Source organism: Ochotona curzoniae, unplaced genomic scaffold, assembly GCF_017591425.1.
Source record: "Ochotona curzoniae isolate NIBS_2020 unplaced genomic scaffold, NIBS_Ocur_1.0 contig_1014, whole genome shotgun sequence".
NCBI classification, from domain to species: Eukaryota; Metazoa; Chordata; class Mammalia; order Lagomorpha; family Ochotonidae; genus Ochotona; species Ochotona curzoniae.
The window spans coordinates 39,361,106-39,387,693 of record NW_024464920.1 but is presented as its reverse complement, the minus strand read 5'-3'; the positions used below and the strand labels follow the sequence as shown (position 1 = coordinate 39,387,693).

General features: G+C 39.3%; 1 protein-coding gene and 1 long non-coding RNA gene across 7 annotated transcripts in view; one reads left to right on the top strand and one right to left on the bottom strand.

Moving 5' to 3' along the window:
- Nucleotides 1-26,588, top strand: part of IGF1 (insulin like growth factor 1) — a 71,861-nt gene that overhangs the window by 26,395 nt on the left and 18,878 nt on the right. For 2 of the 6 annotated variants that reach the window (XM_040984531.1, XM_040984554.1), the window contains exons 3-4: nucleotides 24,786-24,967; nucleotides 26,095-26,146. In XM_040984531.1, the coding sequence (XP_040840465.1) occupies nucleotides 24,786-24,967; nucleotides 26,095-26,146 (234 nt within the window). Of the gene's footprint in view, nucleotides 1-24,785; nucleotides 24,968-26,094; nucleotides 26,484-26,588 lie in introns of those variants that run through there. The other 4 variants (XM_040984541.1, XM_040984549.1, XM_040984522.1 and 1 more) reach the window with 3 other exon arrangements.
- LOC121159440 overlaps nucleotides 1,027-26,588 on the bottom strand; it is a 52,635-nt gene continuing 27,073 nt past the window's right edge. The window contains exons 8-9 of the long non-coding RNA XR_005884367.1: nucleotides 21,404-21,531; nucleotides 1,027-1,313 (exon numbers count right to left, since the gene is read on the bottom strand). This is a non-coding gene — a long non-coding RNA (uncharacterized LOC121159440). The remainder of the gene's footprint in view (nucleotides 1,314-21,403; nucleotides 21,532-26,588) is intronic.

Here is a 26,588-nt window from a genome sequence, read left to right as displayed (position 1 = left end):
GTAGACAATCTCGGCCACAGACCAAACCCACTATTCCAGGTTTAGCCTTGCTTGGCTGCAAAAGAATACTGGTGGCAACAGAGCTTCCAGATGCACAAAATGGGGCCATGCATGGCTGATGCAGCTTACCACAGGCTGTGAGGCTCCAGGCTTTCTGAGAAGACTCCCTTCATCCTACTAAAGCTCTCAGCTTCTCAACCCCCAAAACTCAGACTTCCTGAGGGAGATTCAAAAACACCCAATTTAATTAAAACCTTTTATTTTTCACATTGAAGTCACAGGTTTTCACAGGGTGCAACGTGTTGCTAACCCAGCAATTTCCAGGCTAGACTATTCAGCAACACAGGTGCTGTTTTCCTTTTAGGGCCTATGTCCTTAAGTTGCTTTTCTGCATAGATGTCTCCAGGGGCCAAATTTCCCTGGGCAGGTTCCAGCCCAAGCTCTCTTCTTTTCAGTTAGTTCTTTTCTGGCCTAAATGATTTCTTTCTCCCATAGGTGAGGTTAGCTAACAGATAACACTATCTTTTTTTTTTTTTCAAGTATCCTTTTAACATTTACCATTAACTTATCTCCAATGTCAGAAGAATTGACAACAGCAGTAAGAACAATAGAATGATGTCCAATAAGCATATGTTGTGGTCTACATTATCCAATGGATAAGATTGACTTAGCACAGTTTCAGCATTACAGATCTGCAAAGTTTAATACTACATTACACTTGATATATATACGGATATATACAAACATTTACTGAGCACCCATTCCAAGACAAGCTCTCTCTTCTATATGATGCTGAAGCAGCCTGGCAGGGTTCCTGTGTTAGCTACTTAGAGTTTAGCCAGAAAGGTACAGATGTGTGGTGCTGGAGGAGACCAAACAAGAGAGTAAATGTTGTGCTCTAAAAGTACCTAAGAACTCCATGGTATATTCTACAGGCTTTCCTCCAGTTAAAATGTGCCTCTCAGCAACCTACCTGTTTCTGCTTCAGTAGGCATCATTACACACTCTAGAGTAACTAGCTTTGGATTCTTTATGGCAAAGAAACACACTAGGTCCAGGTTGGGCTCCTGATTGTTTTCCCTTTTAATCCCAGCCTGTAAGGCAGGGAACTTCAATGGTATGACTTTTGGGCTTCCAACTGTTTTCTTACACATTGAGACAGTACAGGTATGCCGCATTCTCTTGTCTTGAGAAGCCCCACAATTCCTCAAGTGTTAAAGAAAGGAAACCATAACGCATCTGTGGACGTGGATGTTGGCACCTGGATCTCAAATTTCTGGAAGTACTGGCTTCCTCCAAGTTCATTACTCATTCTGTATAAACAAACAAAGCAGACAATAAGAAACATTCAGTCATTATCACATTATTTGCTTGAGAAATACTGAAATGTTCTGTAGAAGGAAAATTAGCGATCTCATCTCAGAAAATCAAGTGCATCAAGATGTCATAGGTTCTGACACAATTTCACTGATGAGACCAATCTCCACCCATGGACCAGTTGGTCTATTCATAGAAGAGTATGGAGTAAACTGGCTAAAATAGGTGTAGGGAACCATAGATCAATTCTGTATATGACACTTGTGATTCATTTGCTATAGCATTGATGTATGTTTTGATATTTATTTATTTTCTCAGTAGTAGCCTGATTTTCCAAAACCCATCTTTCTATCCCCTGATGTCATTAGATAAATCTGCTAAAATAAGATCTTCTAAAACCTCTTTCAAGGCTGAACCTTCATGACTCTGTACCCCTAGATCCCAAACCCTGACTCCAATTAACAGAGATTTAGGAGAAATTATCCAGTCTTTATAAAACTCCACACACAATGCTACTGTTGTCCTATTAGCACTGAAAAAAAGCAAAATTAGACACACAGGGGCAAGTGTTTTGTGCAGTGGTTGAGATAGCTGCATCCTATAAGTAATGCCTGGGTTTGTGTTCCATGCCTGCTTCCAAGTCCAGTTCCTTGCTCATAAGTCCTGAGAGACATCAGTTGTTGATCAAGTATCTAAAGTCCTGCTATTCATGCAGCCAAATTGCAATAGGTCTGGCTGTTGCAGGCATTTGGGATATTAAATCAGTGAATGGAAGACATCTCTGTCTGTCCCTCTATGTCTCTCTGCATTTCAAATTACTTAAGAGATGCATAGACAGAAGGATATTAGTGAGCAGCATGTAGATACTGAGGACATGAATTCAAATTTGCAAGAGAAGTTGTTTATATTGATATATATATCAATGACTTGAAGTAGGTAAACATCAGTACGCCCCTTGCCAGTGATTACTATTATGAAACAGCCACAATTGCCAAATTAGATGGTGTACTGCCTTGGCCTTCAAACAGAAGGTAAAGAAGATATTGTCAAGTGCAGATGGGCAGCATTTTATCAGATCCAAGTCAGCTACAGAACCACCAGGAGTCCATTTGTCTTCAAGGGGAACATTGTATGGTAGCCACATTTCTGTTTGTGCTAGAAAGCTGCTCAAAGGATCAGAGCAAGAGGGGCTTTGCAATAAAAGTTAGAGAGACAAAAGGCAGGTGCAGCTCTCAACACACCCAAAATTTACTTAGCTCTTTGTGCTACTCTCGCACTCTTTGTCATGGAATAATTTCTAGAAAAGTTTTGTGAAAGTAAAGAGATGATATTTTAAGGCTTGAGCAGCAAATGAATGAACTGGGCAAGGAAAGCATAAAATTTAGCAAGGAAAAAGCTAAAGGGTAACAGGGGAATAATATAAAAGCCCTGGAAAAGAGTGCTTTTTCTTTAGAAAATCTATGTGAAAATTCACACCTATAAAACAGATATACTCTGGATTAATCGTCTCAAAATAAAACAATTTTAAGTCTTCAGCTGGTGACTTCACACTTGACCTTGTTGAACATATGATTCTTGGGAACTTGTCCTCTATCTACATTGCTAGATGAGATAAAAAAGGAAGAATTCGGTGTTCCTTGGAGGTCCCTCTACTTACCTACATTTGTGCTTCATTTCTATCAAATGGCTATAAACTAAGATCTGGAAAGTTCAGGTGATCCAGATGGCATGAGAGTGTGCCAAGAGTAGACAAAGAGTAACTACAGAATTATAGGGTTAGAAGAGACCTTTGAATTCATCAAGCCAATCTGCTGAGAAGGCAGTCTCTTTTTTGACATCCTAAGGGAGGCCTGTGCTTAAATCCTCTAGGTACAGGGACAACAAACAACTCCCTCCCCTGTTCTGCAAACAGAAAATCCTGGCAAGGCCGCATCCTGCCAGTCTGTGAGATGTCTGTCTCTCTCACGAAAGGAGACCAGCCAGCAGTGACTCCTTACCTAAAGCTTCTTAGTTTGTACCTACTAAGGCACTTGACCTCATTCTGTTTTGAATTATAATCATTCATGAGTTATCTCCCTACTGGATCATAAACTTATTGAAAGCCACACACTGTATTTACCCATCCATTTTCACAGACTACACGGTCCTTAAGGAATTGTTTTGAATACGGCAGGCAACTCATACTTCTCCCTCCTTTTTAAATTGCATTATTTTCAAGTTGAGTTTCAGTTTAGTTGTGCAAGAAGAGTAGTAAGATTAGAAATCACATCGTCACAATTCATTTAAATATCTGGAATTTTTAATCTATAAAAAATGGTAGACAGTAAAAAAGTTTCTTGAGTAAATTGATGAGTGGCTAAATCAAGGAATGTCTACTCATAGAGAGTGCTCTCCTCTCTCCTTTGCAGTTAAGGTGGCATGAGTTTTATTTATTTGACCCCGGCTCTGTTGTTACAGCCTAGTATTGCTGAGCTACAGGTATCATCATCACTTTTAATCCAACACTGATGTAACCTGTACTTTTGGTCTTTGTAATCACAACTATGGGGGCATTTCCTAGAAGCGAAGAGCTGCTGGACACTTCTAAGTAAAACAAAACAAGACAAAACAAAGCCCTGCAAATTGGGCAGGCCTCTTCCATGTTGTCAAAGAACAGGAAGGCTCAAGCTACAAGCTCTGTTCTTGACCACTCACCACTCACAATAGCATTGAGCCCTTTTCTAGAATTAAGGGCAGCTCAAGCTTGATGTATGCAATTGATCAAGTGGAGTTATGGTAGAGACATCTAAGATATCAGTAACACGCCAGTAATTTATTATATTGTTCCTTCTACAAGATACTATTACAAAAATACTTTGTGAATAAGTTCCAGGAATATATTGACTTAAACAATATAGAAGGTTTTTTCTTTTTCCTTTCACATAGTAGGCCCAAGACACATAGTTAAGGGCTGATGAATTCTATGCTGTACAGAATATCTCTGTTCCACAAACTCCACAAGGATCCAGCTCTTTCAAGCTTTCTGTTTTGCCATCTTTTCATCATGGCCCTCAAGCACATAGCCCAGAATGGTAGCTTGAATACCCAATACTACACACAGCAAACAGCAAGTTTCTTAAAAAGCAAAGCAGATGTTTCAGTTGTTCTTTGAAGAAGAATCCCAGAAACTATCCAGAGACACTATCATTTATGTCTCATCAACTTAGGCATACAACCACACTTAGCTATAAGAGAGTAGAGTCAAGATCACAGTTTCTATTGTGGAAGAAGCAGAATGGATGCTGAGCAGTGACCAGGAATCCCCACCAGAAAGGCCATTTCTGAGCTCTTTCAATCATATAACTTACATGCTCGAAAGCAAGACACTGCACAATGAAGTTGATCTAGAGTCCAACAGAGCCAGACATCAATGTGACAGTGTTACTTAATGAGCTGTGTGATCTTTGAACCACCTTCTATGATATCAAAAATGGAACAATAACTTCCTTTTATATCCCTGAGGGATGAGTTGAAATAAGAACAGTACCTGATGTGTAATAGATGCTCATTCAATGTGTATTACGATGATGATTTTATTTGCATACAAGGATAAAAGAATGACTCTGCTCCAGGGTTTAGAACAACTTGTGCATGAAGCATTAGCAAAGCTGCTGGTTGCCATGTTTCATGAGCAATTTCACACCCCATCCGTTACCCAGATGTGTTAGAGAAAATGAGCAAGTTCAAAGGACCATCACTTATCCTCAAGTGCCCTTTCCTTTCTGTCCTTCTAGGATGATATTGAACAAGACAGAAGCAATTAATAAATTTCTCAGAGCCTTAAGAGATGATCATTAGAATCAACAGGCCTAAACAAGTAGTCTTACATACAACGATCACCTATTTATCAGGTCAAGAAAACTAATGTAGAAAATCACTGTGGGGAAAGTAATCCCTTTGATATCATTCACTGTTGCACAGCAGGTAGATGGATTAAGAAGTATACCAGGCTTTATTTTACATTGTTTCATGCTAAGTTTCTCTGAACCCCACCCCAACTTACCCCGAGGAAAAAAAAAATTACACCACATTCTTGCTATTGGCTTCTCTCTAGGCAGGAAGTTGTAAAGTGAAATGAGACACTACTCAGAAAGGTCTGAGTTCAGATTCTTCTTGGCCACATAGAAAGGTGACATGCAAAGAAATTTTTCAGGTCTTAGTGTTTCCAACAGTCAAGTGGGGATATCAGTGTCCACAGTCTAGAGCTGTTGTAACAGCTAGTGTATATGTAAGCCAGATGTCCCTTGGTTCACCAGTCCCCTTAGGTTATGCTTTTCTCTAATGTCCACGTGAATCCTGCTTCTCCCAAGTTAGTCTGTTCCACAGAAACTGCCAACTATTGTCTACTCCCAATCATTGCTCATGACTCCTAAATCTGACACCCAGTGTATCTCTCCCTTTGGTCTAAGTAAGCTGCAGTATAGGGAAAAATCTGAGAAGGAGAGAGCCATGAGAATTTTGCAGAAGCAGTAGGCTTAAACCTTAAAAGGTAATCTTCAACTGAGGTTGAAGATAGCCCTAACTCTATATTTAACTGAAGCTGAAGATAATGGAGAACTTGATTATGTCCTGGATCAAGAGGAAAAGAAGTGTAGAATTGTGAAAAATGATTGCCAGATTTTGAGTTCAGGGAAGCAAGAGAATAATGGCACTGTCATGGGCAAATGCAGAGGAGAATTTGATTTGATTTGATTTTACGTTGGCTGAAGATGAAGACAGAAAAGGTGGATTTGGTTTTAGAGATATTGAATCATAGTGGAAAGTTCAAAAGATGATCCCTTAGGAGACTGCTTCAAAGCTCTCAGAGAAGCACACAAAACAGGCTTGCCAGTCTGCCAGTACAGGTGATCACTCAAGACTGATGCTTGCAAGATTAAATTTATAAATCACTTTTACATGAAAAGGAAGAAAATTGCCATTTTAGAATCTCAAGATGGCTAAGCACCATCTCCCTCAAAATCTCATTCCTTTCGGTCAGCACTTGAGTTTCTCTTCATTGTTATTTCTGTAACCAAAATTTCAAATAATATATTACAGTTGGCGTAAGACTTATATTGTTACTGGCTCAAATGCCTAACTTGCATATAGGGAAACTGACCTACTGGAGAGTCTGGGTGACCTCTCTGTGTTCATTCTAGTTCAATCATGCTGCCAAAAATCCTACTATTCAAATTTCTGCTCTCCCTTGCTCATTTTTTCATCTGCAGTTCAACTACTGAAAGTATGGTTTTGGACATTCTAACCACCTTAAAAATGTTCCTCTAACCAAAGTATAAACACAGTAAGAAGATAGTGTGGAGTAAGATGTCAGAAAACCTGCATTTGAGTTCTATGCAAAAAGAACTGACTGTCTGACCTGGATAGAGACATTGAATCTTCCAAGTTCTCAGTTTCCTCATTTGTGTAGTAAGAGGATGAGTCTGGATTAGCTCTGCAACATCATCCTGCTCATGAATCTTGGAGGACTCAGCTATCTCCAACTGGGTCCACATCTTCCAGTCCCACACAAGATGGAGAAACAGACCATCCCGGCATTTGGGGAGGCCTGGCAGGACAAAAGCTGGCCTTTCTCTGTGGGGGCTGGAGAAGGGAAGCAGCTGAAGCAACACTCTCCATTTCCTCCTCATTCAGAAGAGAACAATCGAGCTCATCCCAAGGGAAGACCTTCGGATTTGGACAATGTGGGGTCTGTCTAGTGACGGGAATGGAGGATTACTGTAGAACAGGGGTGCTTAGTGGTAGTGATTCTAAACACTGAATCAAAGATAGAAGAAAAGCCAAGAGGTCTATAGGTCCTGTCCCCTGCCTCTGTCTAAGCTTTCCAAGGCAGATGGTTATCATCCTACATTTATGGATCTCCAGGGTAGTAATTGCTCAGCTTCCCACAGTGCCCCAGGTCAGCATGCTTCTTTCTTATAATCAAGAAATTCTTCCTGATGTTTAAGTGCAAATACTCTCAACGCCACTCCAGTCTGTTGACCCTTGTCTAGTCCTCAGTGGAGATGAGAAAGAACACTGTGTAATAGAAACCATTCTTATACATGGTGGTGGTGATTAAATCACCTCTCAGCCTTTTCATTTTAGAGCTAGATCTTAACTTTATTTTCCACACAGTTAATCATCTTTTTTTTTACTCCTAGCTGGATCCTTTCCAGATTTTTCAAATGAATCTTAAAATAGGAGGATGAAATCTGAGTTCCCACTCTAATTAAAACCTCAGCAATGCCAAGTTTTGTGGAAAATTACTCTCTAGGCTTTCATTTCAAAACTCCCTACACACACTCACTTCATATGACAACTTGTAGCTTCTCACTCATGCAGGGTCTGCAAATATTTTGCTATAGTACTCGTTTTGTCCATTTCCCAAAATATTTCTGTTTATAATGACTCCATTTCTAAATTGTGAAAGGTATTTTAAAATTTGAATCCTTTGTTCCAACATTTGAAGATATTTTCCTGACTCAGCACACCCTGCAAGAACATTCTATTCTATTGTTTGTCATTAATGAAGAAATCTTGATTTTTTTTTCATCCCAGAAGGATCTGAGTATCACTCATTTCTTTTGATACCTAAAAGCAGAAAGTCTGAGCATGAAAAGCAATGCAGAACACCCCCCTCTCCATTTGCTTATTCTCCAATTATCCTGTGAGCATCCAAGGGTAAACACTAGGGATTCAGAGTTCTGCAAACCAAATTCTCATTCTGCCCATCATTGTGGTCCTACATTTAAACTAAAGGAATTCTTTACATCCTTATTCTACACAGAACTATTGACAAGGCTATGGCTACAGCAGAGAACAAGACTCTCAGCTTCACAGATTTCACGTTGCAATGGGCATGGAGGAGGAAAAAGACAAAGTACAAGTCAGCCAATAAGTAAACAGGCTCATGCCAAACCTTGATAATGTTTTGAAGGAGACAATGGGATGATAGACTTACAGGAGGTGGCCACCTTAGATAATGAAGACACAAGCGGCCTCCCTGAGAAGACCTTGAACATCTTGTAGCTTAGCTGAGTTCTTTTATTCTGAACCAATCCCCTTTAGTAAACCAAGCTGCCTCAATCTGTCTTCAAGACCCAGAACAAACTTTTGCTTTGATGTGAGTGGTTGATAATGCACTATTCCTTGGTTAATTATTTCTATTCCTAAAATACTTCCTCTTTGATGTTCTTTAATCAAAAGAAGAGATAAATGGAAGGAATTTTAGGATGCAATTGTCTTAATTCTTCAGGAAGTCAATCTACATTACTGAAAAACAGGAATCGTGGTTAACTGAGTGATAGTGGACTTCAGTCAAAAAAAAAAAAATTCTCTATAGAGCTTCTTTACACCCTGGAATGTGCCAGTAAACTTTAACACTCCCCAGAATGAAATGATGCTTCCAGAAGTTTCCTAAGCTTTGTGCACGGAACCCCTGGAAGATCACCCTGATGAGCCCACCTGAGGAAATGTCTAGTGCCGTTGGATGTTGAAATTGGCATTTGGAATGTGATTACAGATCACAAGCAGCCTCTATGAAGGCTGCCCCTGCATTTCTCAGAAAGGCACAGTTGAAAGAAGCAGAAGTCCTGAATTTGTCTCAGCTTCTCTGTGACACAGACCTGGACTTCAGTAGTTTTCTCAGCTCATAGAGCCTCCTGAAAATTTACTGAGTATCTTAAGTTTCCTTTTGCTCAGAAATCTACCAACACTTATAAGTATATACCATACAGCTCCCTACCAGCACCTATCCATGGACTTCAGGCCTTTTAAGAACCCATCCAAATGTTAAAATTTGAGTCCATTTCTACCTTCAGATGATGTGGGTTTCTTGGTGCCTGCTTTTGACTGCCATACAGACTACTAGGCAACAGACTTGTTATCCTTTCACTTCTCAAGATTCCCTTCAGCCTAGGTGACCAACTCAGTGCTTATACCTACAAGAAGCTTTCATAAGTTTGTGGGACAATGGAATTAAAACATAATGTGAATTTTTAATGAACTTTTTTAAAGCTCCTTCATATGTCTAAGCTGGTGGCAGACTTCTCCTCAAAGGGTCCCGATTGATAGAGATGGCAGGACAGGATGGGGGAGACATCTCAACATAGTGGGACCAGGCAATTGTGACGATGCCTGATTAACTTCTCCATATGCTAAACAGCCCCTTTTCCTTCTAATCTTTCCCAGAAATAGATAAATGAGAAATACAGGTGCCAAAGTCACAGAAAGGAAGTGCCTAAAAAATAAATAGTGGAAAACCAACTGTCTTCTTTAAAGGGAAATAGACTCCAGGTCCTGGAAGCATGTTACAGTCAAGCCAGCAGTGGTCCTGTCTACCCTCCTCATATTCCCAATATGAATTCCCTTCCTGTTGGGCATCATTTGGTTTAAAGATAAAAGAACCTCTCATGCAGTCTCACAACAGGGGCTTCACAATTAAATAGGCCATCATTGTCCTTCTGTCATTTATGTACAGAAACAATTGGATTAATTTACCACATTTCCCTCAGTGAAAATTATCCAAACACTTGCTTGAGAAGGGTTGATCATTATATATGCCTTGAATGATACACAACAAATTATCATTTCTCTTTTTGAAAAATTGGGTGCCCTCTGGTTTGTGTAATAGGAAGTCCTCAGTGAATATACCACTGTTACTCCCCTTTGCTCTGCTTTGCCATGAGTTTTGAATGCTCTTCGAGAAAATACTGTGATGATGTTGTGCTTAAGGCGTTCTCAAAACCCAGCCCACCTTTTTGGCCTTTGTGCCTCTAGGAGGCACAAAAAGGGTGAAAATAGAAAAAATAAACTTGAATTCTCATGAAGTCTGTCTTAACCAAGTTCTACAATTGAGCAAACTGGCTTGAATACCAACCTGACAATTTTCACAGCTTAGAATTAGATGAAACTAGTTATTCCAAAAAGGCAGCTTTTTATATCAGAGGACGTCCCTGTGTTTCTAGTTTTCCATTTGGCTGGGGAATTAGCTAAGGCTCTAATTTCCTTCTCTGGGACCTAGCTTGTTGTCTTCAGGTACTAGCTGGAATTCAGAATGACAGACTTTGCAAATAAAAAAAAAAAATTGCAGGGAAGGGAAAAAGGTCACCATGTGTTTTTCATTTCACTCAAATTTCTGACTTTGGAGGGTTATGATCATTTCTTTGTTTTTGCAATAAAAATGGTTTTGCTACCTGACTAACATATGGATACCTTTTTTAGGCAGTTATCAGAAGATATGAAGTCTTTCTGAAGTTCTTAAGCTTTAAGAAGTCCTCAGAGGCTCTTTTCACTAGCGCTGTACTATTTGACATGTATTTATATATCACAAGTTGGCATCACACAGACATATTAGCACTACCTGAGAACTTGGTGGAAAAGCACATTCTTGGGCCCAAACTTAGACTTAATGAAACAACAACTTGGGGTGGGGGAGACATTGAAGGAATCCACCTGTGTGTTAAAGAGTTCTCCCTAGGAGAATAATGCTAGATTAAGTTTGAGAACCACTGATATGTTTCAGTCACTGTACGACCACCTACCATTTGGGGTGCTGGTCCTGTTGGGCATAAGCTCCCTCAAGAACTGCTCGTCCAGACTCATGAACCTGACATGGGTGTGGAATCAGGAATGGAAATGGAAAAGGCTTGTTATGGGAAAACAAAAGAAATTTTAGGCTCATAAGTAAAATTCTCAGTTTTCTCATCTATTCAATGGGAATACTTCCATATGACTCCTGGGTTTGTTGAAATGGCTAAAGGACAGAGTGCACTGTGATGTGCTAGCTACTCCCTTGAGTTAGCCAAGAGTTGGTAATCTGGATCTATGTTGCTAAAATGATACAGTAATGCAAAATACATTATGAACAGCAGGCTCATGAAGGGAACATGGCAGAAACTATGTTTTTTGTCCTCCCAAATATTGATCATACAATGACTATGCACTGATAAATTTAATTAACATTAGCTAAGTAATACTTTTGGGATAGTACATTTATTTATTTATTTGAGAGTGACAGGAATGGAGGAAAAGAAGTATCCTGAGGAAGACAGAGAAGAGAGAGAGAGAGAGAGGGAGAGAGAATGAAAGTGAACCAATCTTCCATCTGCTAGCTCAGTCCCCAAATGTCTGCAATAGTTATGGCTAAGCCAGACCAAAGCCAAGAGCCTAGATGTCCTTTTGGGTTTCCCACATGGGTTGCAAGGACCAAGTATTTGGATCCTCGTTTGATGATTCCTAGGCACATTAGCAGGAAGCTGAATCAGAAATAGAGTAAACAGCACTCAAGCCATTACAATATTGAATGAGGGCATTGCAAGTGGTATGCTAACCCACTGTGCGATAGTGCCCACACCTGCTAAGTGTTTAGTCATTCCTTCATCGCAAGCATCTTAATAAGCATGCCCATAATCGTTTAGAAATGATAAACCCAATGTCTTGACAACTATTTCTTGAATATCCCCACCCCCCACATGTACTCTAGACACCTATGGGCTCTTGGTGATTTGATATTTGAAAAACAGGGTCTCTCTCACCAATTTCATTTTCCTTGTACTTAAAAAACCTCTGAATTCCAAGTCCTGTTTCCTTCAGAGGAAACTGCATCAGTAATCGAAAACAAAAAAATTTTTTTCTATTCATGGGATATAGATACGATTCCGTTTTGTGTGCTACCTTAACTATCTCTTTCCAAATCTGGGTATAATTCTCTCTGCCTTTTCTTTATTATTAAATTCCTTCTGGTCTTTATGTAAAGTGTGTGTTTTCATCAGAATAGGATTGTCTGATAAAACTCTTTGAGTCAAGAGTTCCATTCCCAAGAATTTATTCTGACAATGACCTATGAGTAGAATGTTATCTATACAAAACGCTTATCGCTGCATTAGTTAAAATAATGGAACTGGAATTATTCCAAAGATATCGTCATAAGAAATATATTTTTTAAATCCTTAAGTTTTAAAGTTATTATAAAGACTATGAAGCATATGGGAAGTGATTTCAATATAATGCTAAGTGGAAAAATACAATGTACAGTAAATTTATGCTGTGGTCGTGGCAGCTATGTCAGAATAATGTGTGCATATGAATGAGAATAAGAAAGAATTTTAAGAATGAAAACAAAGTGATTTGTTGGGCTATTATGATTATGGGCAAAATTTCTTTATTTCAATATGTGCTAAAATTATTACAGCTTCATACAATCAGGGGTATTGAGAATAGGATGGTCTGGATCCATACTGAGCACAGTTGAAACTGAAGAGTAAGTTTACTGCTTGGGGAGTGAGCATCTAATATCCACTCATCCTTTAAACTGCACAAGTGCAAAATCTTTCTCAAGGGTAAAAGTCATGCCTGGCATTCTTGCTGGAATTCTCCAAAAAAACCAGAATTCTCCCACTTTCAAGGTATCCCCAGTGGAGGTGAATTGGCTATAAACTAATTTCTTATATGACTTCTGGTAAAGTTACTTAACTAGCTTCCTAATATGTAAGATGAACGTAGGGTAAATGCTTGCCCCACGTAGATGCTGTAAGGACAAGAAGAGGACAAGAAGAGTAGCATTTGTTATAGTGACTTAATAGAGTCCTCACTTAAAAGGAAATTTTTGGTAGTGTATTATGGCAAAGGACTCAATGTTTGCAAATGTTAAGGAGAAAATTGTGCTTAATGGAAAGGTTTGCAACTTTATTTGATAATACCTTTACGTTATATTATAATGCCTTCTTTTTTCACTAGTTGGTCAGGATCTGCTAGGTTTGAGCCTTCTTGACTAGTCTGATTCACATAAAGGCATTGTGTGCTCCACTGTGCTTAGGTCAGGCAAGGAAGCGCAACAGTGCTTCCAACCAGGTAGCATGGTCTGCATGGAACCTGTGTCATTTAGAAAAATGCAAAACTTCAGGACAGGACAAGAAAGAGACACTGTTGGTGATCCTACAAACGACTAATCCAGATGGGGGAGATGAGAAAACTGGGAAGCCAAGAGCCACAGCCAAGGACAAGGGAGGAATTTGGTCTGAATGGAGAGTGTTAAGACATCAACAGCCTGGAAAGAGAAGAACAGGGTGATTTGTGGCCTGTTGAGTACCAGGAAAGAAGATGTGGCAGAAGAAGGCACAGATGTTCTGAAGAACAAAAGGAATTTATGACAGTTCACAATCCAAAGGCAGAAAATGCCTGCCAAGGGCAAATCTCATTGGATTGGGAGAGTGCTAGTGCAACAAAATATGAGAAAATGAGGACTTCTTAAGAGGTCTTTACCACTGTATCTTCTTGAATAAGAAGCCAAGAGGAAAGAGGAGGAGGAAGAGGAATTGTTTCAGAAGAAAAATCAATTGGCTAGTCTTTAGAAATAGATTAAAATGTTCCTGAATCAACAGCTCCCTTTTTACTATCGTTCTTTGCTTGAATTTACAATTGAGGAAGACGGATGTCTGCAGCTCTCTCCATATTTTCAGATCAGGACTTCTAGTAATCAAACATAAAAGCTTTACTTCTCTCTTCCCTTACCAGTTATATGGTAATTGCTGCGGAATCCTGAGGGTCAAGTCCTCCTAAAATTTATGTATGTAATTTTGAGTCAAACAAACATTTGGCTTATATAATGGAGATTATGGAGACAATACCATTCAGTAGATCAATGAGCTTGGTATTCTTCCTCCCAATGGTGAGATGCTTCCAATGTAGTTAAAAGAAGCAGGTGATGGCTCAAGGTGTGGAAGAGAAAGTGGGAACTTGCCTGCTGCAAGAATGTTTCAGGGGTTAGGCATTGTGCCTCACCATGTTAAGCTACCACTTTAGACACCCACATCCCAAATGGAAAGGCCCAGGATGGTGTTCCACCTCCACCTCATCCCCGCTTCCTGCTAATGTATGGCGAGTCAAAAGGCAATGACTCAAGTACTTGGCTTTCTGCCATCCATGGGAGAGAGCTGAACCCAGCCACGTGTATTGCAGGCATTTGGAGAGTGAATTCGTAAATGGAAGATTTCCATTCCCACCCCATTGTTTTGCCTGTCAAATTAACTAAATGAATGAATAAACATTAAAGAACAAAAAGACTATCAAAAGACTGTGTTTAGACCCTAAACCTAGACCTTTGCTTCTTGCTAGTACTAGAACGAATCATGCCTAAGTATTAGCAATAGCAGTGCCTCCACACAGCTTTGCCAGACTGAAATCAGAGCCAACGAGAGCAGACAGAAGACAAGTGTCAGGGGAAATAAAATGGCCCACAAGCAGTTCTCCTGGCCCTGTGTCCCTGCACCAAAGTAGCCTCCCCAGCTGTGGGTCACATTAGGCCTCATGTGGCTTGTTCTCAAAGAGGCCAACTAATTCTGCAACCACAGATAGATTTTGTGATAAATTGGAAAATGACTTCTGGGGCAACAGTCTCTGGTTCTCAGAAAGGAAATTCACAGAAGTGAATGAGTGCTGGGCCAAGAGGCCAAGAGGCCATTCCTCACACTGGGTCCCAGAGCAGAGTGGTGTGACCATTTACAGCGGGTTTGAGGTGTACGAAAGAAAGGAAAAAAAAATAATAATGAAACAGTGTGATTTCTCCAGGCAGCAACCCAAGCTGAAAATATTATTCTTTACTGAATTTCACAAAATAAATAAGAGAATCAGATTTTTCTTGATGAGTAATTATACTTGCTAAAAAGCAGTTAATGAAATTTGGGGAAAGAGGATGAGGTTGGTCCCACCTGAAATAAAGATGAGAACACAAATTCGTTTGCACTTAAGCTATGACCTACCCACTTCTTTCTCTCCTTATTCATCGGTCACTTCTTCAGTTCAGAAAATGCACATCTTAGGGTGGGTAATGCAATAAAAAACCTAATGAGTTCCATGATTACCACATTACTAAGAAATTTATTCCATTTATCTTGAGTTTGCCATAATCTCTAGAGCTATATGAAATTATAAAAATTATAATTTATGGAAAGCACTTAAAGTTTCTTGATCATATTTAGGTAATCAAATGCTAAGAGAAAAAGGAAAATTATATAGTAGGAAAATTCTGTAGAACAAAAAGAAATAATGGTCAGATGAGTGTCTAGATTTTATCTAAAATTTCCTAAAATATCATAATCCCACTCTAAATGAACCATTCAGTTTCAGTCTACATACTTGTTGGTATTTTGATGACTAATACTACCACTTGCTTAAGCACTTGTGCAGTTTTTAAATTGTTAACTATCTTAGCATGAACTCATTTTACTAAGAAATGGGGTAGCATTTGACAAACCATGCTGATCATCTGAAGGTTTTTTCCTGTCCTCAGCAGAGGTTGAATAGCCATGGCATAGACAATGATTGGCCAGTCTGGACATTTGTTCACATTTTTAGAGATGAGGTCATACGCAGTCGCACACAGTCCCTTGGAAATTATTCCTCTATCTATCTAAATGGAAGGGAATGCCACATAGAGGATTCATGTGGATTGATAAGCGGCAAGGAAAACAGAAAAGTAAGACATTGACCTACAATGAGTACTTGGAAGTTAAGCCTTCTAGCTAACAATGTTGACAACCTGGAGTCACTCACATATCTTCTGAAGGTGCCACTGTGGCGTAATGGTAAAAGAGCATGCCCAGGGATTTCTAAAAATGTCCCTCTTACTAATTGTCATTTCCAAGCACCCATCTCTCTTGCTTTGGAAAACTGGTTTTCAAAAGGCAGTTTGGTTCTGTCTAGTGATCCAACAGTTGCTGCAAATTACGCTCTAAAGGATTCTTGCTTATCTTTTTCTTTTATCACATGTGCCTTCTGCAGTTCTCCAGGATGGCCCCATCTCTCCCTCCATATGCAAGCCCACTTCCAAATTAGACATTTTCCCATTGTTCTCCCCAAAGCTAATATTGACCCCTCTTTTCTTAAATCCAGACCATATATTTCATTTACACCAAAAAAAAAAATCTGGTTTTCTTGTCAAAGTGACATTTTGCCATTAAAGCTCACAGCTATTTAAGGAAAAGCACTCATATGCCACATGAGTGCATTATTGATTAAAAAGCATAACCATCCGGATGACAGGATCATATTTGCACGGGGGAAGTTGATAATGCCCATTTTTTTGTTGTTCAATGTGAAAAACATTGTTCAGAGTGTTTGGGTGATTTGCCGGTTCACACAAAGGATCTAGGACAGGAATACTGTGTTGTTTTCAATTATACCATTATTTCTGTCTTTCTTCTCCCTTGTTACATAGTGCTATAGAAGCATCTTTGCAGGTAAAAAGAACACTGTTGACACATCAGCCTGAAAAGAACACCATATACAGTAGTGTTCAAGTAACACCTGGTGCTACTGGTGTTCAAGTAACACCTCATGCAGTAATTTATATCATGCAATACCCCCTTCCTTCTTCTTTGCCTGTGTTCAACCTGCCGCCAACTCTGGCAGCTTCTTTCCCCTCCATATTGCCAAGGGATGCTGTGAAGGCTGTCTTCCAGCAGCTGACTCTCTATGTGTGTCCAGTGCCTCTCTTTACAGGGCTCTCGCCTGCCAAAACTCTCTCTTCAAACCTGTCACATCTTACCTCTTCACTTTCCATCCTGACTGTGTCACACTCCTGGGAAAATGACCAGATGTTCCCCAGCAATCAATCAATCAATAAATAAAAATTAAAAATTAAAAGAAAGTCTGATTGAGGAGACTAACAGAGAGCAGGGCTCATGAGAGTATAAGGTATGTGCCAAGTTGCAAAGAAACGATAGACTTTAGAGTGGAACTAAAAATAAACAGTAAGTTGTTTGACATCTCTTTGTCTGATTCAACTTTCTGTGGCACCAGAAAGAAGGGTGTTGCCCTCTGTTCATGAATGCCTTATGTTTTGCTTGCAAGATGTCTCTTCTCACATCAGAAAAAGTAAACTAAGAAAAACAATGTAAGTGTAGCAGATAATGCCTGGGCACGGCTACAATCTCCAAGTTGGAGCCAGACTCAACTTACAATGTTCGTCACAGTCTTTCTTCAAAACACGAGATAACTGTGATGCATATATGTGATTCCTCAGCACATTCTTCTTCTCTCTTCTGTTTGCTCTCCTGTTCAGATGTGGGTCTGTGATAGACTAGGGATTAAGTGGGCCTAGAACCATTGTGTGCTTTGTAACTGCTTATTCTCAAAACAGGGTTGGCAAAAGAGGGAGCCCTGGTGGTTAGTCAATCAGGAGAAGAAACTAAACTCTAATTCCTAGCCTACCATTAACTCAAAATGCACAAGCTTTTCCCCCTTAACTGCATCAGTAAGAAAAAAATAATGCTAGTTACTGTCAACAGCAGGAAAGAACAGAATAAAGAACAAAAGAAAGGACAAGACAGAGGTGAGAAATGAGGTGTGATGAAAGATGAGCTATCCAAACGCCAGCTGAAAGCACCTGGGAGATTACTTCTGACCATGCGTTCCACCTACAGCATCACATGCTTTGTAGTATTATTTTGAAATAAGATGAATAGGAGCTAAAACTAAGATCAGTTGTTTTAACTAGTGGGTTACTGGGGGAAAAAATCAAAGATAACATGGGGTTAAGACAAGCCTTTCTGACTTTGCCTATTTTGAATTGATTTGAGGATCCACTCCCACAGATTAATTCTAGATTTAAAAAAAAAAAACCCTTCAGGATAATCTATGCAACAAAAAAGTTTAGCTATCCTTTTAAGAGAGTGGTTACTCATTTATTTTAATGGCGAACAGTCCTCCTCTTTCTAGAAAGCCCATGTGTCTCAACCAAACTCCGGAATGGGGGCATTTTTAAGAATAGGGGCAGAACAAGATACCTGCCCAACTAGCTGTGTTAAGCAATTGACCTCCATAGTATCAATCAGCAACATTTATGTAATTTGCTGCACATCAGACATCGTGTTTCTTCACATACTTGACATACATTCTTACTTATTCCTCACAACACTATTAGGAGAGACTCTTATTATATCTGTTTTATATGAGGTCTTAGACGATTTGTTGCCTTGCCAAATCAAAGGCAAACAGTGAAGGCATGGTAGAATCCAGCTCTGAAACTTGTGCTTTTAACTACATTAATGACTACCTCCATCACTGACATGGCAGATGTCATGGGGTGATCCTACCCAAGCCCTGTAATATACTCTAAATAATACTACCTACCTAAATAGAAAATGGTAGTTGATGGATATAGCAGACCCCACTGAGATAATTCAGGCATAAAATGTCCTCTTGGCACTTGATTATCTTCCACCTTAGACATTGATAAACCACTCCCTTAGGGTAACATTTCTGTCCAGCAAAGCATTTCTCTTGCCAAAGCATAATTTTGTTGGCTGTATCCATCTCCTTCAAGCCCTGGAATCAGACCTAAGCTAGTAAATTGTGCTGTCCTGGCAAGATATTCGTCCTCCAGGGCATTGTATTAGGCTAAAGTAATACATCACATTGCTTCCCACTCTGTCGACCCATTTCTCCAAAGAGTCCTAAAAGTAATGGTTCTGCTTTAAATCTCCAGTTGTTCTCACCCCTTAGAATTCACGTCAACTCCCTGGATTTGGAAGCCAAGGTGGGATGAATAGCCCCCTTCTCATACCTGTTCTTGAGTTGGGCTTCCAAAAGAAGGGAGATTCTCAAAAGAGGGGAAGCCCCAGAGAGCTTCACTTCATTCTTTTTAGACCCATACATACACAAACATTGACTTAATTGGGTAACATTAAGACTTTGGCCTTTGGGGTCATGGCAATTTAGTAGCTGAGAAAGAGTTGCTGAGTGATGAGGCTGGTGTCAGGTCAGACAGGGCCGTGATTCCTAGAAAAGATGACCTCGTCCAATGAAGAAGCAATAGGACTGGCAAACATGGCCAATTAAAAATTAACATGAGCCAAAAGTGAAATCAATGCCTGAATTTGATAGGTTTTCAAGAAAAGTTTATAACACACAGTTCATAGAATATAGGACATTTTCTCAGTGCTCACTCTTGCAGATACCAAAGATCAATCCTACTTGGAAAGATACTTCCACAGAAAAAAGGCACAAACGTACAGGGTTCACATGCAAAGTATAAAGCAGGTCATATGTGCATGTGTATAGATAAATATGTATCTTCAAAAACAATTCTTTTTTCAAAATATTTAGCATCAGCTTCAATACTGACAGTCAGTCACTTATTTTTTTGCTATGTGTTGGAGTGTATATGTCTACATACTCGTGTTGTGCTAAATATTAAGGTCAGTAGTAACACCTTCTTTCCACACATTTACCAAGTACAGGACACATATCTAAAAAGTTACTTTAAACTATGTATGATTTCCATACCATTTTTTCAATGCAAAATAGTGCCTCTTAAAGATTTTAAATGAAGTGGATATCCTATGGATATAAGGAGTATCACTCTTTCAATGTATTACATATTGGAACTGGATAATAGTCTTAGTACAGCTGTTTTTACACTAAGAATCATGCAAGCCTAGTTTTCCATATAAACCTATCAGGTTGGAAAATGATTCTTCCTTTCCCACAAATGAAAAACACTATTAAAATGCTAATGAGGACAATTTTAAGATTACTCACACCTCATACAATTTTATACTAACACTCCACACAAAATTATGTCAACTGAATGTTTTTGTTGCTAAATAAGATGGACAACAAAGAAGTCTTGCACTAAGGAACTAATAATTTTGAGTTATTGTAAATTTCAGTGTGTCAGGCATTCTGAAATGAAGCATTTGAATGAGAAGCCTAATTTTCTGACTTCTGCAGATCTTAACTGCAAAATGCATTATGTAGTCAATCCTTGGTTAATCAAAATTGACTGGAGATAAATATCTCATTCACTGATAATCCATTGTTCTCTTCCATTAGACATATAATTGGCAATTTTCTAGAAACATTTCCCAAAATTCAACTTGTCTTCACTTCCCTGGTTTGAAACAATTGATCCCTTTGGGAATCTCCTCCTGTTAGCCAATTTCTACAGAATAGTTTCATTACTCAGAAACCGAAGAGTTACAAGGCTATAACTTCAGAGCCAGCGGTAACCCTATTGGAAAAATGTTTGCACTTCTGTTATTTAAACACTAATTCTTCAAATTGGTGTCTCCTTGCTCCAATGATGGAGTTAACTAGTTAAAGTAAAACTTTCTCAATAGTAGCAGAGGGAGGTTTCAAAGGTAATTAAATTCAAGTACAATGTGCCAACTATATTCTCATAAATGTATAAGCAAAATGATCTTACAAACTAAAGATACAAACTAGCAGAGGTAGTACCATGCTTACCAGTGATGAATACTGGAGCTCTTTGCTCTCCTGGAGCATATTTCTCTTCAGAGATGGAAGTGACAGAGCTGTTTGCAACTTTAACAAAATAAGATTCAGCTAATTGGTGTGATTTTGATGATGCCACAATTCTGCCCCAAAACTTTGTAACTAGTAAGCTTGCCCTAAAGATTATTGAATTACTCCATTGACCATGCATTACTTAAAGGGAAGTGCTGTTGTTATAGAAGCCAGCTGTTTAACCATTGGAATTCTGCTTGTTGGCCAACTCTCAAGATAGAGCAGGACATTATGACTAAACATTATGTCTACTTAGAGAAGAATCAAAGTCTAAGTTAGGTGCTGGCCAACTTGTCTGGTCAGCAGTCTTTAGTCTACACACTATGAAACCCCTGAAGCAGAAACTATTGACAAAATCTGTATATAAATATATGCATTTGCAATGTCAAAGCTTTGTGAGAAAATTTCTGCGGTATGGAATGCATGTCTGTTCACTCCAAGAGTTGAGTGAGTGTGTAGACCTTTCAGAGTGCCAGTAGAGCATAACTCTGGAACAGTGTCTCAGCATAGAAGAGACTATCCAAATCCTCTGACTTTGTTGCTGCAGAACCGCAAAGAAAAATAGAAAACAGATTTCTAAATCAGATATATCTGAGTTTTAGATTTGAAAAATACACTAAAAATTTGGCTTAGATTAATTTTCTCTTCCATCACTTGACTTGTTATAGAATCTTCAGAATAGAAAAGACCATAGCAATGAACCACTGTATTCAATACAGGAGTCTATCCACCCTTAGGTTCTCTGTAAGCCTTTACTTACCTGCTTCCCCCAGTGGAGATCTCACTACTTTTCAAGATGTGTCCATTTTCTTTTCAGCGTTCTTTAGCTCAAGCGGATTTCTTAAAGTAATCCAGTATATGTTTTCCATTTCCATACCAAATCTGATTCTGTCCAGTGAAGCAGATTAATCAGAATTTTAAGGACATATTAGAGCAATCAATTGCATCTCATTTAAGAACTAGTCAAATGACAATATCTTTAGAGATCACTGAAACCACGTATTTGTTTCAAAATTGATCCTGAAGCAAAGTGTTTTATTGCTTAATAAAACAGTGTGTGAGTTTTCTTATTTCACCCTTTAGCATCTCTATTATGGTTCTAAAGAAAAAAAATAAGAGGCAGCTGAAGATAGCAAACAAAACTTCCACCCTTAATTGAGACATCTCAATTAATGAGAAATGACGATTTTTTAAAAATATCTTGTAGTACCAGAAATCAAGTCTATAGGACACTGCAAAGGCAATAGGTAAACACTTGTTGTATTCATGTATTCCAATGAAGTACAATGAGTCCATTATAGACATTATGAATAAACAAAGAAAAACATCTAAGATTGTGGTAGCTAGATAAGTGGTACTTGTATTTACAGCAAAATCTAAGCCTGTGCACTACTATTTCAGTAATATTTTAAAAAACAAATTCATGCATAAGATAAACTTTATGGGAAATTACAGAAATGTCCTAAAATTCATGGTTATGAAATCCATCAATCTACGAACTAAAAGAGACAGCTATTTCATCAACCATGCCATTTCGAACTGAGGTCATCTAATAGAGGTAACAAACCAGATGTGTGCTGTGTGCTATTATTTTTCACTGTGCTGATGATTGCTGTCTATTTCACAAGAGGAAATAGACCTATGGTGAGTTTCATGCCTGTTACTGGTCATCAAGGGAGGAATGTGCAATACAGAGAAATGTCCAAGGCTGATGTCTGTCTTCTGGAGCCAGCAGGGAGCTTTGGTACCTATGGGAGCTCAGAAGTGGGATTTCTTGAGAGTTGCCTGAAATGAACATGAATAACAGGTCTCAGAGTCACATAACCTACCCCTCTCCATTTTCAATCCATGAACATGGATTTTGAAATCTGTTGTTCCTGAGTTAGCCAAGCTTGAAAAATTTTGGAACCCTTCCTACCACCCCACCCCACCCCCAAACATCGAATCACTCTTCCATCCTCAACAAATAAATCCCAATTATGTCTCATTAAGAAATTTGTAGTTTCAACAAATAACAGCCACAACCTGTTGTGGATTACAAGGAAAATTACTGCAAAGAAGGTCAAGACCCCTTTTCTTTCCTCCCTACCCCAGGAGAAAATTCAATGTCTATCAGCTATCTTTGGCTGGCTAGTCACTTAATAAAAAGTATGTAGATGTCCTTTGTGGATTATGAAGAACCATTGAAGTCCATTTGTGTCTTTGTTCTAATTTATAGTCCCAGGAAAAAAATTATAAAAACAAAAAAACAGAAAACATTGTTTACACTGCTCCGGGGACCAGCAGACCCTGGGCTTGCCAAGGTCTGTCTGGCAAGCAGCAGCAGAATGGACTTCTGTTCTAGTCAATTCTCCAATGGCAAGTGAAAGCACTGTTGAGGCTCCAACAGGGGACAGCTGCTCGACCCTTCCCAAAGTCCACGTTATGGGAGCGGGATAGAAACACAGCGCTCTCACATGAACCCTCGCTGAGGGATGAACTTCAGCCGCCCTAAGAATGACAAGAAACCTGCCTTACAAGAGGAAGCAGCCCGTGGCTCCCGTGCCAAGCATCAGGAAAGCATTTAGGTTTTTAGAAGATGCCATGAACAGTTGGCCCTTTGAGCAGGAAGGCAGCCAAGTGAGGCGAGTAGGAGGCCATTGCCTTGGGTTTCATCTCCACCAGTGAGGGAATTCAAAATATAGATGAGAATTTTGACTCTCACAAACCCATCCTTAAACATGGTATCATTTCTGCATACATGTAAACTTTTTGTTTAACCTATAATAATGCTTTCTTCTGTCAGGAATTAAGATTGAAAAAAGTTAAGATTCCCTAAGTGGGTTCTTCTGGATCATGCATTCATTAATTTTCTTCCATAAAGACTGGATGTCAGTGGAGAAAACTCAGGCCCTCTTTCTCCCCAAGGAGGCAAGGATTATGAGAAAAGACCAATATTGATGTCCAATTGCCTTGTCTGAGCAAGACGAGCTTCACTTTTGTCAGTTTGATGTGCTGGTGTATATGTGAGATCCCGTTTAACAAGACTGCTTTGAAAAACCAAAAAACTTTCAAAGAATTCAGGGCCATTTTAAGTTCCATGTTAGATTATTTTGCCCTCCCATTTAATTTTGGAGCCAGAAAAAAAAAATGCCCAAAATAAAATAAAATAAAACCAAAACCTACTTGCCAAATAAAGAGGTCTAACTTAAAAATCAATTGATTTGTAAATAGCAAAAGAAATTTGATTCATGGTGTTCACTCTAGGCAATCAGAATCACATGAGAGAGGGCATTGATTTCCTTCTGTCTCAGTCTAGGAGTTCATTTGTAAAAAAAACAAAATTGAGTGTTTAGTTCTCTTTGGAGTGAGAGTGATAGGAAAGAAGCCTTCTGCCATTCTAAGCTCCAAGGTTTCCGGAAATATTCAGAAACAACATGACCTCTTCATGGACCAAGACAGATCCCAGGAAGGGATATTTAGAAAGAACAAACCAACATTTATTTAGTATTTATTAGGCAGCATTGTAAGTTATGTCAACCACAATGCATAGCTTATGTCTTATTGTTCTTGCAAGGAAGATACTAACCCCATAAACAAAACAGGCTGAAAGTGGTTAAAGTGCTTGATCAAAGTCACATAATAAGTTTGAATCCTGACTCTATTAATAAATATATGAATGACCGTGAACTCCGAGACTGGATTTTCACTACAGTAAAATGAAGAGCCATTTCTAGACTTACAACCTCTTTGATAGAAAATCTTATTTTACCATGGAGCCCGTTCAGTATAAAACCAAGCATTTGAGCTGTCCTGAACACAACTAGGTTGATTTGCTTAAACAGCTTTTTTTTCACCAACATTGCTAGCACCTCTCAATTAGGACAGTACCTAAAGGAACCTAGGACTGAGCATGGACAAGATCTTTGAGAGCTTGTGGAGAATTACCATGGAATACACCCTGAATAAATTAACGCTAGTAAGGGTGGTATCAACTATGAGAGACACACGGGAATCCAGAAGGTCTGCCGAGTCTGGAATTGTTAGGAGGCTTCCAGGAGAGACTGAGATATTGGGCGGCACTGGGCTGGGGAGAGAAGCCCCATGAGGAAGTTGAAGGCAGATCTCCTAACACGCAACTGCTCTGCATCTGATTTGTGCAGACAAGCCCATAGGGTACGGCTCCAGCAGTCGGAGGGCCCAGCAGACTGGCATCGTGGATGAGTGCTGCTTCCGGAGCTGTGATCTGAGGAGGCTGGAGATGTACTGCGCACCTCTCAAGTCCGCCAAGGCGGCCCGCTCCGTCCGTGCCCAGCGCCACACCGACATGCCCAAGACTCAGAAGGTAAGCCCAGGGGAGGACCTAGCCATCCTCGGGTGCTCTCCATTAATCTAAGATACTTTTCACACACCTGCACAAAGTAACTGTTGGACCAGTGTTGATATCTTTCACAATCATAATTAATAGTAAATCATGTGACCCTTCAAATTCTGAGATTGTGCAATTGTGCAAAGATAAAACTCTAACAGGAACTATTCAATATTCACATTCAACAGCAGCTTTCTAAAAACACAGAAGTTTATGTTTGATTGTAAGAATTGCCTAGAGATTTCTAATGATCAAAATCTTCAGGCATCTTTTTATAAAGCATGCTATAAACAGAGCTTGGAGATAACATCTATGGCATGTTAAGTGCATAGGACATCCAAGGCACATGAGTTACTTGGCAGATTTTTGTTAAGTCAGTGAGTAAACAGATGCATAACAATGGCTTAACTCAAGTTTGGCACATTGTGTTGAAAGAATGAGAACTAAAGAAAAGGTGAAGGAGGAAAAAAAAAGAGAAATAAAGAAGATAAGTGTAAAAAAGGGGAAAATCTGACGTAGGTCTCCTTGGGGATTCTTTTTAAAATTAAAAAAGAAAAGAAAATCGCCAGGATGTAGCTGTAATCTTTGGAGCAAAGGATAATATTGAGAAAAAATTCACAATAGAAGACTAAGAATGACACCTTTGCTGTTTCTTTCCTAAACCACAACTGAAGCCAAAGAAAGGCTTCAATGACTTAGCAGAGATGTGACCCCAGGGAGCCACCTCAAGTGATACAAAGACACTAGGTAGGGCCTGGTGCTTGGAACATAGCAGCCAATGATGCGTCAAGGGAATAGGACCCCAAAAGAAACTTCTGTGTGGACATGGAAGAAAACTGTTTGAGAGGGCAAAGATAGGCACATACTTTCTGTTCCCAAGCACCCCTCAGTTTCTAGTTTGGGAGAAAGTGGGTAATAGAGATGAGTCCCAAAGTTTGGAATGTTGTGTCCCAGGACCCAGTTTTAGATCCCTTACATAAGCAGCACTCCTGACTCTCATGTCATACAAGCCTGAACATTCTGGGTTGACTCAAAGGCTTGTTCTCCAGGGACACCACAGGAACCACCTGTTCTCAATGTAAATATTTTTGTGATGTTTACAGTATCAGCCTCCATCTACCAACAAGAAAACGAAGTCTCAGAGGAGAAGGAAAGGTGGGCGAAAAGAAACACCCAGGAGGGGAAGAGAAGGAGGGACAGAAGAAAGTCAGCAGATAAGAGGAAAGAAGAAAGAGCAGAGAAGGGAGACTGGAGCTAGAAACTGAACACAGAGTCAAAAACAACAACAACAACAAAAACTGGAGGCGAGAATGACTAAAGAGAGGCAAGGATGATTAGACAGCAAGCAGGAAATGAAGACAAGTAGGTCTGTTGGAGCTAGAGAGTACACTGAAGGAAATAAAAGTGACATCATGAATGTGACTAACAAATATGGGGAAAACCGAAAAGAAAAATGTAATACCCAAGAAAATCCAAAGAAAGGCAGTGGCAAAATGCAAATAAAAAGAGGATAAAAACTACAGAAGGCATAATCTTTTTTTCCCTAACCCCTGCCACAAATTAACCCTAATTAAATACAAATGATTCAGATTAATTT